Source organism: Seriola lalandi, unplaced genomic scaffold (assembly GCF_002814215.2).
Source record: "Seriola lalandi dorsalis isolate HSWRI2012SDOR001 ecotype SW California unplaced genomic scaffold, Sedor1 jcf7180002054570, whole genome shotgun sequence".
NCBI classification, from domain to species: domain Eukaryota; kingdom Metazoa; phylum Chordata; class Actinopteri; order Carangiformes; family Carangidae; genus Seriola; species Seriola lalandi.
In genome coordinates, this window is record NW_019525123.1 from 1,034,283 (window position 1) to 1,050,621 (window position 16,339).

General features: G+C 40.7%; 1 protein-coding gene across 3 annotated transcripts in view; it reads left to right on the top strand.

Moving 5' to 3' along the window:
• cunh8orf34 (chromosome unknown C8orf34 homolog) overlaps window positions 1-16,130 on the top strand; it is a 59,688-nt gene extending 43,558 nt beyond the window's left edge. The window contains exons 11-15 of one of the 3 annotated variants that reach the window (XM_087176798.1): window positions 1,855-1,981; window positions 5,667-6,157; window positions 8,049-8,145; window positions 11,933-11,971; window positions 12,450-12,757. In XM_087176798.1, the coding sequence (XP_087032924.1) occupies window positions 1,855-1,981; window positions 5,667-6,157; window positions 8,049-8,145; window positions 11,933-11,971; window positions 12,450-12,550 (855 nt within the window). In that variant the 3' untranslated portion in view covers window positions 12,551-12,757. Of the gene's footprint in view, window positions 1-1,854; window positions 1,982-5,666; window positions 6,158-8,048; window positions 8,146-11,932; window positions 12,335-12,449; window positions 12,758-12,801 lie in introns of those variants that run through there. The other 2 variants (XM_023416996.2, XM_087176796.1) reach the window with 2 other exon arrangements.
• Window positions 16,131-16,339: the final 209 nt, after the last annotated feature.

Consider the following 16,339-nt stretch of genomic DNA (forward strand, 5'->3'; position numbering starts at 1 on the left):
TTTTTTTTTTGTTTTTACCCCTATTTACCACATAGAGCCATTCTGTTTTGTAGGCTTTTTTAAAATTTTTATTTCATTATACTACACTGTGCATGTTGACGTCGTCCCGGTGACTTTGTAAATATGTATGATTTCACCAAACTTGATGAAACATATTTTGATCGAAATGTCTGTTTGTTTATTGATGTTATCTGAGGAAGTGAATTGCTTGCAGACTCGGTATATCCTGTTTGTTTACCTAGCCACAGGACTACGGTACCACCAGCGTCAGCCTCCAGTCTGCACTCTACTGGATATATGGTCCTGATTACAGGATAATCTTTCCTTTAGTGGACAGAAGAGCTTTAGGGCAGTAGCAATGCAAATGCTGCACTATGGATATTGCTGATAAGAATAAATCTATGCACACCAACTGGTCTCATGAAGTGAGGCTGGGCTTTTTTTTAAGGCATCACAATAAAGTGGATTTTAATAGAATCAAGGTGAAACCAGGACATGGATTTTGTAGCAGTCGCACCTTTATACACTGTTTAATAACTTACAGTATAATAAAGATTATACAAATACATTTGGGGATCTGTTGGTGGCCTTGTTTGTTATTGCTGAGAAGACCCAGAGCTGGAGGAGGACAAGATGAAGTCATGCTATTGGATTTGGGGGGATACCACCAAAGAGAGAGAAATTAAGTTGGGGAGGGGATTCAGTAAGAACGCTCTTCCCGCCTTGCTCCTTTATGAGGGCTGAAATTAAGGATTGGCTTGTGGTGTTGTGGTTCTGCTGCCACAGAACGCCTCATGTATCTGACAGACACAAAGATCAGTGCCACAGACCCTGGGAATCATGTTCTGTCATTTATCACAGGATAGTTGCTTCACTTGTTTTCCACCATACCTCCTCTTTGGAAAGACTGCTCAGTCGACTTTGAAGCCTGAAAATCATAAAACGAGGAGCCTGTCACATCCCAGGTTTTTGTTGAAAGACTGCACTTAATGTACATCACAGATCTCCCAGAGCCTTATTCTGTGTCAGCACTTTGTCAAATCAAGTCAGTCTCTCATTAAGTGCTTAGCCTTAGCACATCAAATGCTGTAAGTCCTGGCATCGGTGGTATCATAACTTACCTAGTGTAAACCAAACTTGCAGGAAGGTGGAATTATGTCTGACAGGTTTTATTTCTCACCTGTGCCTGGAGCTCGTGTGCACTTGGTCCATTGGCTTAACAGATCATCTGGCCACTTGTGTCCCATCATAGGAATAAATAGGAGGATTAGGCACGCTGCCATTACAGGACTTGGCAAAGCCCAGTCTGTCTAACAGGTCCCTTTCCAAATCATACGCTTGGCCAGGAAGAGGTAGGAGCAAAATAGGCGAGAGCAGCCACTATTACTGATCCTATCTGCCTTTTTTAGAATTTCTTTTTATTTCCTATGCTTTAGAATAAGATCGTCTTTACTTTTGTATAATACCAATAACTATCCAGAATGACTGACTGATTTATTGTTCCTTAACTTCTTGTGCAAGATTTGTTGCTGTCAGGCTCTTAGCCAACAGACTAGTGCTCATACATGCTCCTATAGATTTACCGAAAGTTATACAAAAAATTCCTGAGCCACTACTGAAAGTCTTACATCTCACATTCACTAAACACAGTGCACTGCACGCTCTGTGCTTTCATCTACACTTGTTGTGGTTTCTTGTGTTTTTCTAAAGCCCATAAAATAATAATTGCCTCTTTCTTTCCAGGAGATATGGCTCAGATATTTCCAGCAATAGCTGAAAATAATATAAAGAGTTAATTGAAGGGTCTTTCTTCTAATGCGACTTTCTCTCTTCTGTGTTCTCCTTGCTAACTAGCGTCAGGCTGTCTGGGAGGCTGATCTGAAGGCTGTGAGAGGTGGGAGCTCTGCCGGGCAGACGGGCCTGCTACTGGGTGACTCCCTCTTTTCTAAAGAGCTGGAGAACATGGGCAAACAGCTCGCTGGTAGGCAGCTTCGTGTATGTGTAACTGTGCTGTGTCTTTGTGTCTGTATGAGTTGAGTTTGTCTATGTATGTATGTATTGGGGGGCTTTAGTGATGAATTGTATAAGAAAAGTCCAATCAAATACTTTCTTTGGAATACAGAACATAGTCTACACTGAACTACAGAGATGTCTGAAATGGAAAGGGCTGTAGGGAGCATTTATGAGGAGTGGGAGGGGGAGAGTCTAGCCAAAGAATGCACCGCTTTTGGCCAAAGGATTTTCTTGGATAATTAAAAAGTTAAATGTGTCAAGACTAAATAGAAAAACTAATTAAAGTAATTTCCACATGCCAGGAATTTATCTGAGCTCCAGCTTTGACAGGTTCAATCAGTAAGCCGAGCTCTGCTGAGTCATTTGGAAATGATCGAAGCTGGAGAATGGCTTTGTCTGACAGAGTGGCGTTTTGGAAATCATTATTCCTAGCGCAGTGATGCTCATCTTTGATATATGTGACGTCTGTGTGACTCAGACTGCTTTTGTTGTCATAATGATCAAGTATGTATTTGCTTATGAATCAGATGAAAGCCTGGGACGGCGGCCAGAGGGAACGTCGCCATTCGCCGTCATGTGTCACCCACTTGCTTGTTTATGCATGTCCTCCCCCTCTGTTTGACAGTGTCACTGTGTGTAAAGACTCCGTACGTGCCTTCACATACCAAACTTATTTGAAGCGTTTTCATCCCACTTAGTGAACCTATTAGTGTCACCCCAACAGCGGTCCCAGCTGCAACAACCTTCTCAGTTCATCTGCACATCAGCACTGAAAACACTGGTTGCCTCTGTGAACACGGTACAAAACAGCAAACTGCCGCTTAGGACCATTTGTGTTAACAACACACTAACTTTCCCCCAGAGGTCCTCAGATGGTATTGATTGTTTGACAACGAGATACTGCATATTCAGGCTTAGTGCTCCCACCAGGCATCTCAGGGAAGCCGTTCAACAAGCTAATTCAACTCTTTCAAGCCTTTACTAGCCGCTAATACTTTCCTTGTTTGGAGCCAGAGCCTTATTTTTCATCTCAAATCATTACCCCAATTCTATGGTTGTGCAATCATCCCTTGTTTCCTTTTTTTGTGATGAAAGGAATCTTCTTTCTTTTTTTTTTCTTTTTTTTTGATAATACACACATAAATTATTGCTCACTGAATTTGTCACTGAAGGATGTTAAGTACAGTTTGATTAGAGTTTCACCTCAGGGTGGGTTTTGTTTTAAAACGTCTGCTATTGCTGATACAATTCACTGGTTTCGGAATTATGAACGTATATTCAATCCCTTTTTGCTATTTCACACAGACATGCCATATCGCTCTACGCATCAGTGTGTAAGAAGTTGCTAAACAAGGTTAAGAACTTTACTGAGCATTCAATGCCAGCTTTTGATTTTTGACACTTTATGATGCTACATATATATATTTATGGTCAAAAAGTATTGCGGTTCAATAGTTACACCATATTTGAAATGTGCCCATTTTTGTTCTAATCCAAGGACAATTGCTGGTGTTTGAATTTCTCCAGGCAAGCAGTATGTTGTACCGTTGCAAGCCTGCAGCTGAAATACAGACAAATGATATGTCATTAGTGCATTCGTTTATTTTCAGAGAAGGGACCTAGTAAAGTTTGCATGAGTTCTAAATGGTTGTATAGCGTGTTCTGGCCCTGTACTCTCTCACCACGTGCAACTGCTGCTTGATCAAAGAGTTTAATAGATTAGATCTGTTTCCATTTGTTCTTGTCTCCTTTTCTCTGTCTCATTTTCTCCACATTTTTCCTCTTCCTATTACCGAATGATTGGATCAAAACCTATCAAAGATTTCTACCATATGGATTTTGATGGTAACTCTTTGATCTGTAGGAGCTGTCATTATTTATCAGTGTCTGTGAGATGGATTGTAATATTTCTGTGCTAAACACGGTCAACTGCACAGAATTTTAAAGTAAAGCTGCATATGACAGGCCTCTTATTAATGCCAGGAAGTCGAGGGAAGCAACTGGTTTACGATAAAATCATGAGTGGACCAGCCATTTAAGGAAGGGAGAGTGATTTTCATAACAAAAACATGTGGTGTTTATCATTCAACTGGTAAATAACTTGAGATTAAAAAATCAACTTTATGGGAACAGATTACTAATGAACATATCCTGTTTACGATATAATAATAACACCAGTCATGGTGGACAGGGTGTGTGCGGTTAAGGGTTTAAACCGGGAAATCACTGAAGTACTTGCCCCTCAGCAGGTCTTACGGTTATGATCTCACTGTTATACAGATTTTCAACCTTATAACAAAGCCGCTTTATGGTTTCTACTATACTGTTATACACTGCAGTCCTGCCACTTCCACAGGCTGATGTCATGATATGCCCTGAACACCCCAGAGAGTTAATTTTCTTTCAGCTTTTCAGTCAGAGTCGGTCAGAGTGAGGCCAAGCTGCGACCTGTACCTTCACTTTTCTCTCTTATTATTTAGAGAAGTAACACGTGTACAGTGTATTAGGGTTAAAGCAACACAGACACAATGTCATGCAGTGTATATGCACATGGTCAAGGCAGTATTCAGTATGTGCTCTGCAATGTATCTCGCTGTAAAGGTCAACTTCCATATAATCAGAGCTGATTAAGCACAGAAACAGCAATCTAATTATCCATGTCAGAGCATTGAATGTATTTGATCCCTCAAGGATTGTATACAAAATAGTCTGGAATAGATTTCGAACCAACCCAGTAATGTCCCAAAGCTGCATCCAGAGTAGTGTTGCAGGCGTTCTCTGCTTTGCATACTAAATGGATAGTTGTCAGTGAATAGGGAGCATGTGTTTCACATTTTAGTGTGGAAAAATGTTGTTTGTAAAGGGCGAAAGCACCATTTGCTCAAAAACAAGGGAGTCAAGGTTTGTGAAATACTTGTCATGCTTCCTTTTGTTACTTATTTAACGTCACACATATACAGTTTTCCAGAAATACTCACAGCTGATGAGTCATCCCTGAAATTATCCCTCTCAAATGATAACTCCCAGACTGGTGTGTTGAGTCCTGATTGCCAAGATCTGGAACGAAAGCATGAAACACGGAAAAAATTACCCAGATGTTGATCACAGAAGTTGGCAGCGTCACTTCTTTTACAAACAGAAATGTTTTTGAGACTACCAGTGAGGCAAACAAATGTGCTTTTGTCAGGAACGAGGAACAAAAATATTACCAGGCTGTGCTTACTGTATATCAACTTGGAACCTTTTCTGACAGAGGAAGTTGGATTCACCACAATTTACAGGGTCTATAAATATTGTCATCATTGCCCAGAAGAAGGATTAAACTGAGCAGTCTCGCCCACTTTAATGCTCTGTAAAGTTTGTGAATCATCAGTGCACCAACCTCCACATCCTCTGAATATGTAATGAAAAATAAACCCGACTCTATCAGGGAATCTCCGCGTTCATTTGCGTTATCTGGTGTAAAATGGTACAGGTATCATTGTACACTTATCAAAATCCAGTTCAAAAATATGATTCAAATCTGGTAACTACACCAGCTCACTTGTTCAGACAGTGTATGTGTTGACTGTTTTTAAATTTAAAATATGATGATCTGGATTCTAACTTGGATTATGTCCCTTTTTTTTTTTTTTTTTTTTTTTTTCCTGCAGAGGTTGAGAAGGATCTGGCCAAGCTGGCAGAAGCAGGGAAGATGACCACTCGGAGCTCTAACAATCTGCACAGTAGTCTGCTCCACACCCCTCTTCACCACAGAACGCTGCCCGACACGCTTCCTCTCCCCAGTCTGGTCTCCAGGCCCCAGTCTCCAGCCGGCAGCCTCTCAGGCAAGCCCTGTGGCGTGGGTCTCCCTTTGCTGAGCCCCAAGCCCACCTCCCTGGTCATGGGTCGGACTCAATCTCCCAGCAACCCAGGGAGCAGGACTCAAACCCCCCGAACACCCAGCAGGCCCCTGACGCCAAATAGTTTACTGACACGCTCCACCTTTAACCCTGGATCTCATAAAGAGGTGACCTTCAGGAGGTCGCGGAGCCGTCCCGTCACGCCCACGAGTCAGCCCATGCATCCCCGACCGCTGCTCACCCCTCCTGGGCTAAGCACTACAGACAGCCTTGGTGCCAGCCTACGGGCCTATCTGTCTGAGGTAAGACTCCGAATTGAGAGATATACCTTTTATCATCAAAAACATATTTTTGCTCACTGTGGTGTAAGAAGTGATGTAAGCAAAAGTGCACGAAGGCGAAGTCGCATTGTGGAAGCATTGCCTTCACAAATTCCGTTCTGACACAGACACAACTGGGTGGTCTTTGTCAAAGGTACAGCAAAAAAAGTAAAAAAAAAAACTTTAAATCGTTTTTACACGTTTAGTAATGGAGCAAGTGTCAGTGCTGTAACTGTTATTTATAAAGGAACGGTTTAACATTTTGGAAAATACACTTATATACCCTTATCTTCCCATTAAATACAAAGCCAGCGTCAGGACACAGTCATCTTAGCTGACCATAAAGACTGAAATTAGTTTGCCTGGCTCTGTCAAAATGTAATCACCCTCTAACACCTGTAAAACTCACTTATTAACACCTTATGTCTCTGTTTAATCTGTACAAAAACAACAGAAGTGTAGAAAGATTCACTGTAGGCACTGTGCCTAGCCAAGAAATAGCCATTCAGATACCCCCCCCCCTTTTTTTTTTTTTTAAACTTTGGCCACAGACAGGCTTAGCTGTTACGTCACGCTTCTAGTCTCTATGCTAAACTAAGTGTCTTCTGGCTGTGGCTTCATATTTAATGGACAGACATGGCAGTGGCATTGATTGCATGTAACTGCTGGCAAGAAAGCGAATAAGCAAAGTTTCCCAAAATGTTGAACTACCCCAGAAAATGTTACATTTTAGAGATTTCTTACATGTAAGATTTATCTAGGAATAAAACAGATCGAGTACATCCAGAGTGTGTAAAACATGAAGTCAAATTGTCATAAACTTTGGGTCAAGGACTTGAAAATGAATCCAGCTTTACTATAACGTTTCAGTGCAAGTGAGAGCGAACGTGTGCGCTGAGTGTCAAATAGGCTCGATGCCTAAGTAAAGCTGGCTGTAGAACACGAGAGCCTTTACACAGAGAGATTATGACTGTGAGCACCAGAACACACAATATCACACATGTGCATACCCTCACAAACACAAATACACTCTTCGTGTGGGGTTGTAGTGGAGAGTCACGGAGGTCTGTACAGTAGTATGTCATTTCACTGTGGAAAAATGAGTCTGGCATAAAAGGGGAACTTTCAATGGGATTTCTTTCTTATATTCCTTTCATGATCTACTTAACAGCAGTGCTGTTAAATATGAGACCTTTTTGAAGGCTTTATTAATGGTGGGCAGGAATTTTGCAGTCCCTCTGTATACTTTTTTTTTTTTTTTTTTTTTTTTTAAACACTAGTTGACACCTAGTTTGATTATCCAAAACGCTGCACCCAGTCTGGTTTTATTGAGGCCAGCTGGTCCCATGTAGACTGAAGCCTCTAAATGAGGCCTGGTTGGAGAGTGAAGGAATACTGTGTGTGTGTGTGTGTGTGTGTGTGTGTGTGTGTGTGTGTGTGTGTCTGTGTGTCTGTGTCTGTGTGTCTGTGTCTGTGTCTGTGTCAGCTTTTGACATCTGTGTTTGAAAGTTTAATTGGGGATTTTGTACAATTCAGTTTTCTGACCTGTCGCTCCTTCTCATGGAGTCACTGCAACTTTATGTGTAACGCCGTTAGAACCTCAGACAGGACCAAGACAACATGTATCTGTTTGAAAGAGAACACATTCAAAGATTGGATAAGCTTTGATGTCTGAAATCTATAACAGGCAAGTAAGATCCCGCAGCTGGATTAAACATACAGTACATGTAGGGAGATGAACAGGTTGATAAATAAACTGACTGACTGATTCTCTTTTTCTAACCTCATTTTCCATCTCTGTTTTCCTCTGTCCATTATCTACATGAGTAAGAATTCTCTTCCATCATTGCTGTTCTGTTATGTTCCATTGCAGGATGAGTTCTACCAGCAGTTACAGGCCATCAGACAGCCCTGGCATATTCCCAGTGACACAGACAGTGACATCCTGGAGCCTCCTGAGCAGGATAAGAGTGAGTGACGTACCTAGCTCTTCCTTCCTTTTGTATTTACTTTTTTTAAACTTAACATTGTTTGTCATCTCCTGTTACAGGTGCCCTTTCCGAGAGCGAGGAAATATTCAGTTTCTCAAAAGCCTGTCAGTTAAAAATACATTTCTCTGACTAATTGCCATAATGTTTTTACCTTACCACAGTATTTTCTTTCTTTGCAAGACGTGAGGCTCATTTCATTACAGTAATGTCACTTTACCACAGTGAATAACTAATGCATTAAAGTGGCAATAGATCTATTAAAAATTGACGATTAATGTGCAAGTATTCCTTGTAAAATTCTGAGATGGAGCACAAGGGCTACCGCATAAAAAGTTCAATATTTCACAGTTGGGTGAAATCCCGGGGGTGTCATAGAGGGGAAATGTCATGTAAAATTCCCCTTCCTGGAACCATGTAATGGATATATTTCTATCAAGATGCAGTCGATAGACATGAACAGCTCTAGCTGGAAAGTCATAAATCCTGTTGTAGTAATGGTCTGGTTGATATACAGTGCAGCATATTAGTCCGGCTTTGAACACGACAGAACTAGATCAGACCTCCTTGAATGTTCTGGTCCATAAATCACATGAATGTATGTGGCAGTAAGGTCCGATGGTCAGAGGCCTGCCAGAGTGAAATTAAGAGTAGTTCTCAGTTCACTGAGGCCGACTAACAAACTGTCAAATTTATGCTCTCTTAACATTGGTTAACATATGGCTAAACTTCGGAGATCCTCTGAGATGTTTAATGTTGAATTTATACTGTAGCCGCACTAAATGAAAACTAACTTATGTAAATATTCCATATTTTTTACCGAACAGCTCTGCTGTGTGGGGTAGGGAGATGTTGGACAGAACAAATAGCACACTGAGACTGTTGCTAGTCTTAAAGCCTTACCAGTTGTTAGTGGTGTAGTGGTGCCTGGAGAAGTGGTGTACTCTTAACTATACTCTTCTCGATGCCCCAAAGTTTTTTAAAGCGTCCCACCCAGCAAAGGATAAACGCCCTGTGTCATAAACAATGACATGTAAGACTACTCTTGTATATTCGCTTTGCCCAAAAATGGCTCAGTATTATTTGCACATTGTCACTTAACTTCTGTTGCTTGACTTTAGGGAGAGAGGATCATTCAATGAATAATGATACTGATAATTAACATTATCTACAGAAGAGATGAAGATTTGGCAATCAGTGCTGTCCCACAGACTATAGGGTGAGACAAAGGGAACTATTCCTTATTCCTTAGTCCAGCAAGTGATTTCTTTCTTCTTTTTTTCCCAGAGGATGGCAAAGTGAAGGCATAACTGTCTCTACTCTGCGTCTGATTGGCTTACCCTGATATTCTTGCCTTAACCCTAACCAAGCGTCACTCCTCGTGCCTAAACCTCCTTCGCCACCCTAGGAAAAAAAAAGTCTGACTTGCAGCACACAAAGTTCTTTGACACTACTAAATGATGCGCATCAGAGGGCATTTAGAAGTGGGTATACACAATGCAGACTGACAAATAAGTAGGTATGTACTGTATACCTGTGTATACCCTGCACACCACAATTGCCAATCGGACAGTACATTTGTCCACATCTTGCCACTGAAAGAAAGGCTCTGAAGTCAATAAAATCAATAGGGTAGGGGCGTCGTGGGTAGAGCAGGCGCCCCATATGTAGAAGCTACAGTCCTCGCTGCAGTCGGCCCCAGTTCGAGTCCCGCACCGGACGGCCCTTTACTGCATGTCGTTCCCCCTCTCTCTGCCTCCCCATTTCCTGTCTCTCTCTACTGTGGTATCATAAAAGCATAAAAAGCCCCCAAAAAAATACTTAAAAAAAAAAAAAAAAATCAATAGGGTTTATCCCCTTGGAAGCATGATTTTGCTCTGCAATTTTCATGACCATATCAGTGTTATTAGATCATGAGATATTGTGTGCAAAGTTTTATTATTTGGCCTGACATGCTGCAAACAGACACTCATGGAGTGTCCAAAATGTTCATCCTCTGGGATATCTTGTGGTTGTGCTTGTCACAGTATGACCTGATCAAAACTCGGAAACTAAATTTCACGGTAACCTAGCTTGTAGTTCTTAGGACATATCGCTCTGGAGCGATGTGCAGGATGGGCAGACAGACGACTTCATGTCCAAAAATGACATATTCAATACATTCAGAAATGTTTTCAAAACAACTTAGCCCTGTTTTTTTCTCAGTAAACAAAGCATCAGCACCAGCTACTCAAACTGAAAACCAAGTGCATGTGGGACTTCATTGACGTTATGAAACAAGAATTCCAGTCAAACAAAGATCAAGCAGGCAAATGGTTGTCACATGGAAATATAACCCCTCTGACAAGTTTCTCTAGAGGGTCATTGTTTTGCTAAATGTGTATCTTGCAAAATAAATGGATAAATTTTCGTAATAGCCCCTGGAGGCTTGCTTTAATCCTTGGCAGCAGTAATGGCATGTTGAGAAAGGATATGAGCCACATATTGAATTAGAGGTGGCTTAGACACAGGGAGAGGAGACTGACAGAGAAAAAAGACCCAACAGCCACAAGACGTGACAAAGCACTTTCTGGCGTGAGAGAGGGCCCACAGGACTGTTTGCTGAAATCTGGTTCGTGTGTCTTTGGGTGTGCGCATGTTTATGTGTGTTTGTTAAACATGTGAGTGATTGTATTAATCTGGGAAGACATTAAAATTGTTTTCATGGAGCATTTTTTGCCCCCTTAATTTTTCAGTCTTTTCAGGGGTAGTTATTTCACCTATGAAATAATACTGTTGAATCGCATTGTGATTTTCTGATTTTCAAAAATTATAATCTGCAAACAGAGGTGAAGGGCAGCTGCTTTAGCCTGTTACTTAGAAAGTTTCCAATCAAAATTACTCAGTTTCATCTGACAGGAAAAGGTAAGAAAGAAAAACAAAAAAACATCCTGTCTCTTGACACGAGCATTTTAAACACCATGGTGGTCATGTTTGTCCATAAAGTGGTTTGCTCTGTTCTGAGTCTGTCTACATACCTGTATGCACATGTGTCCGTGAATATGTGGCTCATTTAATTAGTGCAGTGACACTTTCTTCCCAGTATCACAGCAGATGTGTCTGAGCCTGCGCCAAGTGTATGGTGAGAGCTAAATAATAGGGGAAAAATCCATAGCTATTTCCTGTTATTCTATAAACCTCCACAACAGGACAACCACACATACCACAATTGAGATGAAAGGGATCTGTTCTTTTTCTCACTTCACTTCACAAACCATTTGTCCTGTACGGCCCTGGCCATCCCACTTAGCACATGAATGTATTCAATGTAGACATGCACATCGGTAGTAAATCAGAATGTTATGTCAGACCTGTCAGGACACCTCATTGGGTTGAATGTATACAGTGTTCAAAGATAGTTTGCACTATTAATCTTCCAAGAATCACAATTCATAATTGTAGGAACAGTGTTGTTGTGTGGTTGCACATGGTGGACATGCTAACCATTTCAGCACGTACACCAGTGAGTCCTGAGAAACTCTTGCTGAGAACATTGATATCACTCTCATACCTGTCGGATGAAGCTACAGCCTGTTAGCTTTACCATAGAGAATAAACAGTGTGTTTACAGTGTTTTTACTAAGCTAAGCTAACTGGTTGCTGACCATACCTTCATATTTAGATATTTAAAGGTACAGTATACACAAAACTCATAGCAAGACAGTGATTATCCCCCTTAAGAGTCATTGTGCAACTCTTCGTGACATATTTTCTGTCTTGCTTTTTACAGGTGGTGCACGAGATGCCAATAAGAGATCCGTGTTTTCAGGTGAGGATCTGAACAGTTAGAGGCGTCACAGCCTAAAATCCAGAGAGACAGCTTCATGTCATAAAGTGCTGTTTCCCATGGGTCACCAAAAACCAGCCATGTGTGAGTTCTGCTATTGTAAGCAACTGTCTTAAATCGAGAGAGCCTCAGTGTCTGTCAGTGACCTCATTTGTAGAGCCACAACATGCTACCTAAATAACTACCAATGGGTGACTTACTGAGAAAGCCTCCACCTTCATTTATGGTCCATTCAATTACCGTCACAGGCTAAATGGAGGGCACAGTGGCTCTGAAATGTGATTGGTGGAGGCTGGCCATGTGTGGAGACAGCAACGCTGTTGCCCAGTTCCATTAAGTCACTTGGGTTCTGAGTTTACACGCAGCAGACAGCGTCAACTCTCAGCGTCAACATTTGGGAGAAGGAGAAAGTCTGTCTGGTTTGAGGTTGTCTGCGGTTCTCCTTCTTGTGGCTCCGGAGGTGCCCACAGTTCCCAGTGTCAGTGTGCCAGTCTGGAGGGAGATCTGAGAGCAGGCTGCTGCTGCTTGGCTATCAGAGAGGCCAGAGCATTGCCACGGTAACCAAACCCAAAGCTCACTGCTTTAAGTCACCCCAATCACTGCTCTCCCAGAACTTATTATGAAATATAGTCGTTGGAACCTCCACTGGGCAGCACCGGGCCTCATTTTCCACCTCATGTTTGTCTATGACATGTTCAAATATTAAATGGCTGTTTCATAGTAATTGCTCCAGTTATTATTCTTATTAGCGGTTATATGTGTCTGATTTTGGTTACTAGGAAACTGATGTTTTTGTCTTTCATTTTTCACAGGCCTTTAGTGATGAAGACCAGAGACATTGATCCAATCAAACTATTATGCAAACCACTGGACATTTTGAATATGTGTACAGAGACAATTATTTTTATAATTCATATGAATGAGAGAAAAAAAAAGATTGTATACTTTTTTCCACAGATATTTCATAGACATTGTACTGTAAATGTATGATACAATGTGAAAATATTACTTCAGAGTATGGAATACAACATTTATTTTTGTTTGCTCTATAGCATGCTATTGAACCTCCAATGTGGAGTCTAGAAACAGATGCATTTTGTTGTTGACACACTTTTTTAGGCCTAGTGCACATTCACATTGTGAGGGCAGCACACCCATGTTAAGAAAAACCTTTATTGATATGCACTGTTAAAAGATGTAGTGTTTTTCAAATAACAAATACCCAAGTCGTGGAGGGAATACAAGGAATGCTGTTATCTTAATTAAAATGATTTGGTGCACATGTCCCCTTTCTGTTTATGCGCTTCCTTTTTGTATAGAGAATATTCAGAGTTTTGAGACATGCAAACGCTGAGTTTGAGAAGAGTTAAACTGCGGTGCTGATAGAGACGTAGAAATCTGTCTTGACCATGACTACATTCTGTGTGTTTGCCTGGGCACGTTTTGGTTAAACTGTGGCTGTCTGAGTGATACACATGCAACGTCAGCACTAGAGACACAGGCATCACGGACACAATCTCCACCCCGACACAGTCTGATCCCTCCGTTCGAACCCTACTGAATTTTGTGGTATGGTTCACCCAGCCATGCCAACTTTTGAGTCCGTCTCTCAGGATGTGGTCAACGAACTGCTCAAATCTCCTGTCTCGTTTCTTTGAGGGTGATTTGCTGGATGTGTGAGAAGACTAATTATTCAAAACCCCATCTTGTAAAACACGGTATGTGGATTAATGTCCCATGTATTTCAGCACATTTATTACTCATTGGAAAGGGATGTGGTTTTGAAAGGTCCGTGGAAGAATTTGAGGACATGGCATAATCGAGTCACATTGGTGCCTTGATATAATCTTTATATCACCATAAACAATATTTTCCTGTCAGAAAAGGAAAGGGGAAACATCTTGTATTGCATATTCCAATTTTCATACTTCATTTTACATTCTCACTTTGTTGGAGGGCAGTTCAGGGTGAGATTGCCATCTGTTCTTGTCCCACAGATCACCAGCATGCTAACTCCGTTTATACTATCAATATTTTCTTTGAGTTCATGTGTCTCTTCCAGTCTTTCAGTTCTTATGTCAGCATAATATCATGGCATGAGGAGCTCTGAAATACGTTCTGAGATGAGGACTTCAATTACTGCCACAGATGTCAGACAAAGACAGCGCTCTGATGCTTTTCCCTCCATCTGAGTATCTGCGAAGGTCTCGGCACGTCACAACTTATAAAGATGAAATGCTGGCAACATTACTGATACCTCTTCTTTGTATTGTATCGTATTTCAGATTATAGCCATATGACTTCTTCATGATTATTCCAAAGATGATCATGCTTTTAATGCTGCACATATATAATCATTTAGTTAGAGCTGCTCGATATCAGTCACATATGCCATTTTATTAAGCATCTGAGGGATAAAGTTTCATATCATTAATACCATCTCTGGAGTATGAAACCTCCAATATCTTTTCAAAGTAGGTTTTCTGTGCAGGCTTTATACACCAGGCTCATTCAGAGCAACTGCAAAGGCCACCCAGGAATAGCGGCAGACATCACTGTACTTACTGGGAGATCCGGACCACCATCAATGGTCAGCAGACTGACCTAGGTCTTAATTTACAACTGAACAGACCGGGATTTATCCTGACATACAGCACAAATAAATCTATGGTGGAAGGGAGGTATGCTTTGAAGGCATATAAAGTCAGTATCACTCGCTGCTTGAAATGTTCCAGTATGGTGAGAATGTGCTATATGTGGAAAACTAGCGGTGTGGGTATGCGAGTGTATGTGGGTCTGTGTCGATGTGCACAGAGAGTGAAAGCCTTTTGATAAAATGAAAGCTGTGATAGGAGTAAGAAATAGACCTTAAGGTTTTAATCTTGGGGTGGGAATTTAATATCTACATAATATTTACCTTCTTTAGCCTCTTAAAAGAAGAGGGATGAGAGGGAAATGAGAAGGAGCGGGACATAGTACATGTACATTTAATAATGTTTTACATAACATTTACTTGAATATTCTCTCAGTTCTTACAATACTTAACAACTGTCATATCCAGTCATATTTGTCAAACATGTCTAGACCATTGTTTGTATATACATCTTTGACTTTAATGTTAAAAGATAGCAATCTGAATAAAAAGCTAGTACTGTACCTCAAGCCACACTATCACCAAACTAGCGCCATGTATAATTATGGAGAAACTCCATTTTAAAACCTTTTTGTGAGGACTCCTCTACCGAACCACCCAGGGAGGTTTTTTTTTCATGGTAACTGTAATTTAAAACATAATCAACAATCTGGATTTTGTTTTCTGTGTTCATTGAAGTGAACTGCCTGTTCTCACAGAGCTAATGAAATCAGCCTCCACTGTTCTTTAACTTTTAACTTCTTCAAGGCTGTCATCAACACGAAACAGTGTTGCTCTGTGCTGTCATGTGAGGCCGGGGTAGAAGTTCTTCCCCACTAAAAGTAAGTTTACAAAATTTATAGTAATAAAAATGTCTACTTACTGTAAAAGCAAAAAAATACAAACAATATAAGTTGACCTATGCCATTGTTTACAGAGCAGATCATGGGTTCACATCTTGTTGACAGCAAAGACTTGTTCGTGTTCACAGCCAGTATTGAGCTGTTCAGCTCCACTGGAACAATTGGTGTACTGTTACCCCTAAACTTGAACGTGTGTTTTGTTAACCCCATAGTATTCAGAGAGTTGATGATTAATAAGAAACATCAAAGAAAAAAAAATCTCAGCCATATTTCAGCCTCATATGATGCTTAAAATCATGTTGTTTTCCGTGGCTTGTCTAAACCCTTTAAAATGAGTTGGTTTAAATGAGAAACAGACCTGGGGTCCCAGGGTGGCAGTAAGCATGACACTGAAGAGGATGAACTGTCTTATTTATTGCCACACAGGATTTATTGTTGTTGTTGAATGCTAACACAATAATAGGTGTTCAAATCTTGTCATGATTATTGGTGGATTTGAAATGATTTAAAACTGTTTTTTAATTTGTCATTTTACAATGCATCGCAAAATGTCTTTGTCGGTCATCTGTAGCGAAGTGGGAAGAGTTATGTTTGTATGTACAGTCTTGCACATTTAAATTTTCAATAATAAACCAGTTTTTCTTGAGCGTGCAATCTCTTATTGTCTGTGCTTACAATTTAACTGGGAGAGTTTCATTCATCAAAGCTTTAAAAGGGCTCCAACTGTCAGTTAAACTAATAGGACATGTAGGATGGCTGAGATAAGTCCTCCTTATCCTCCTTGGTTTAATTTAATCCCACATGATCATAATTTTTACATTTAAATTGCACATCAATTACTACAGCCCACTTTGA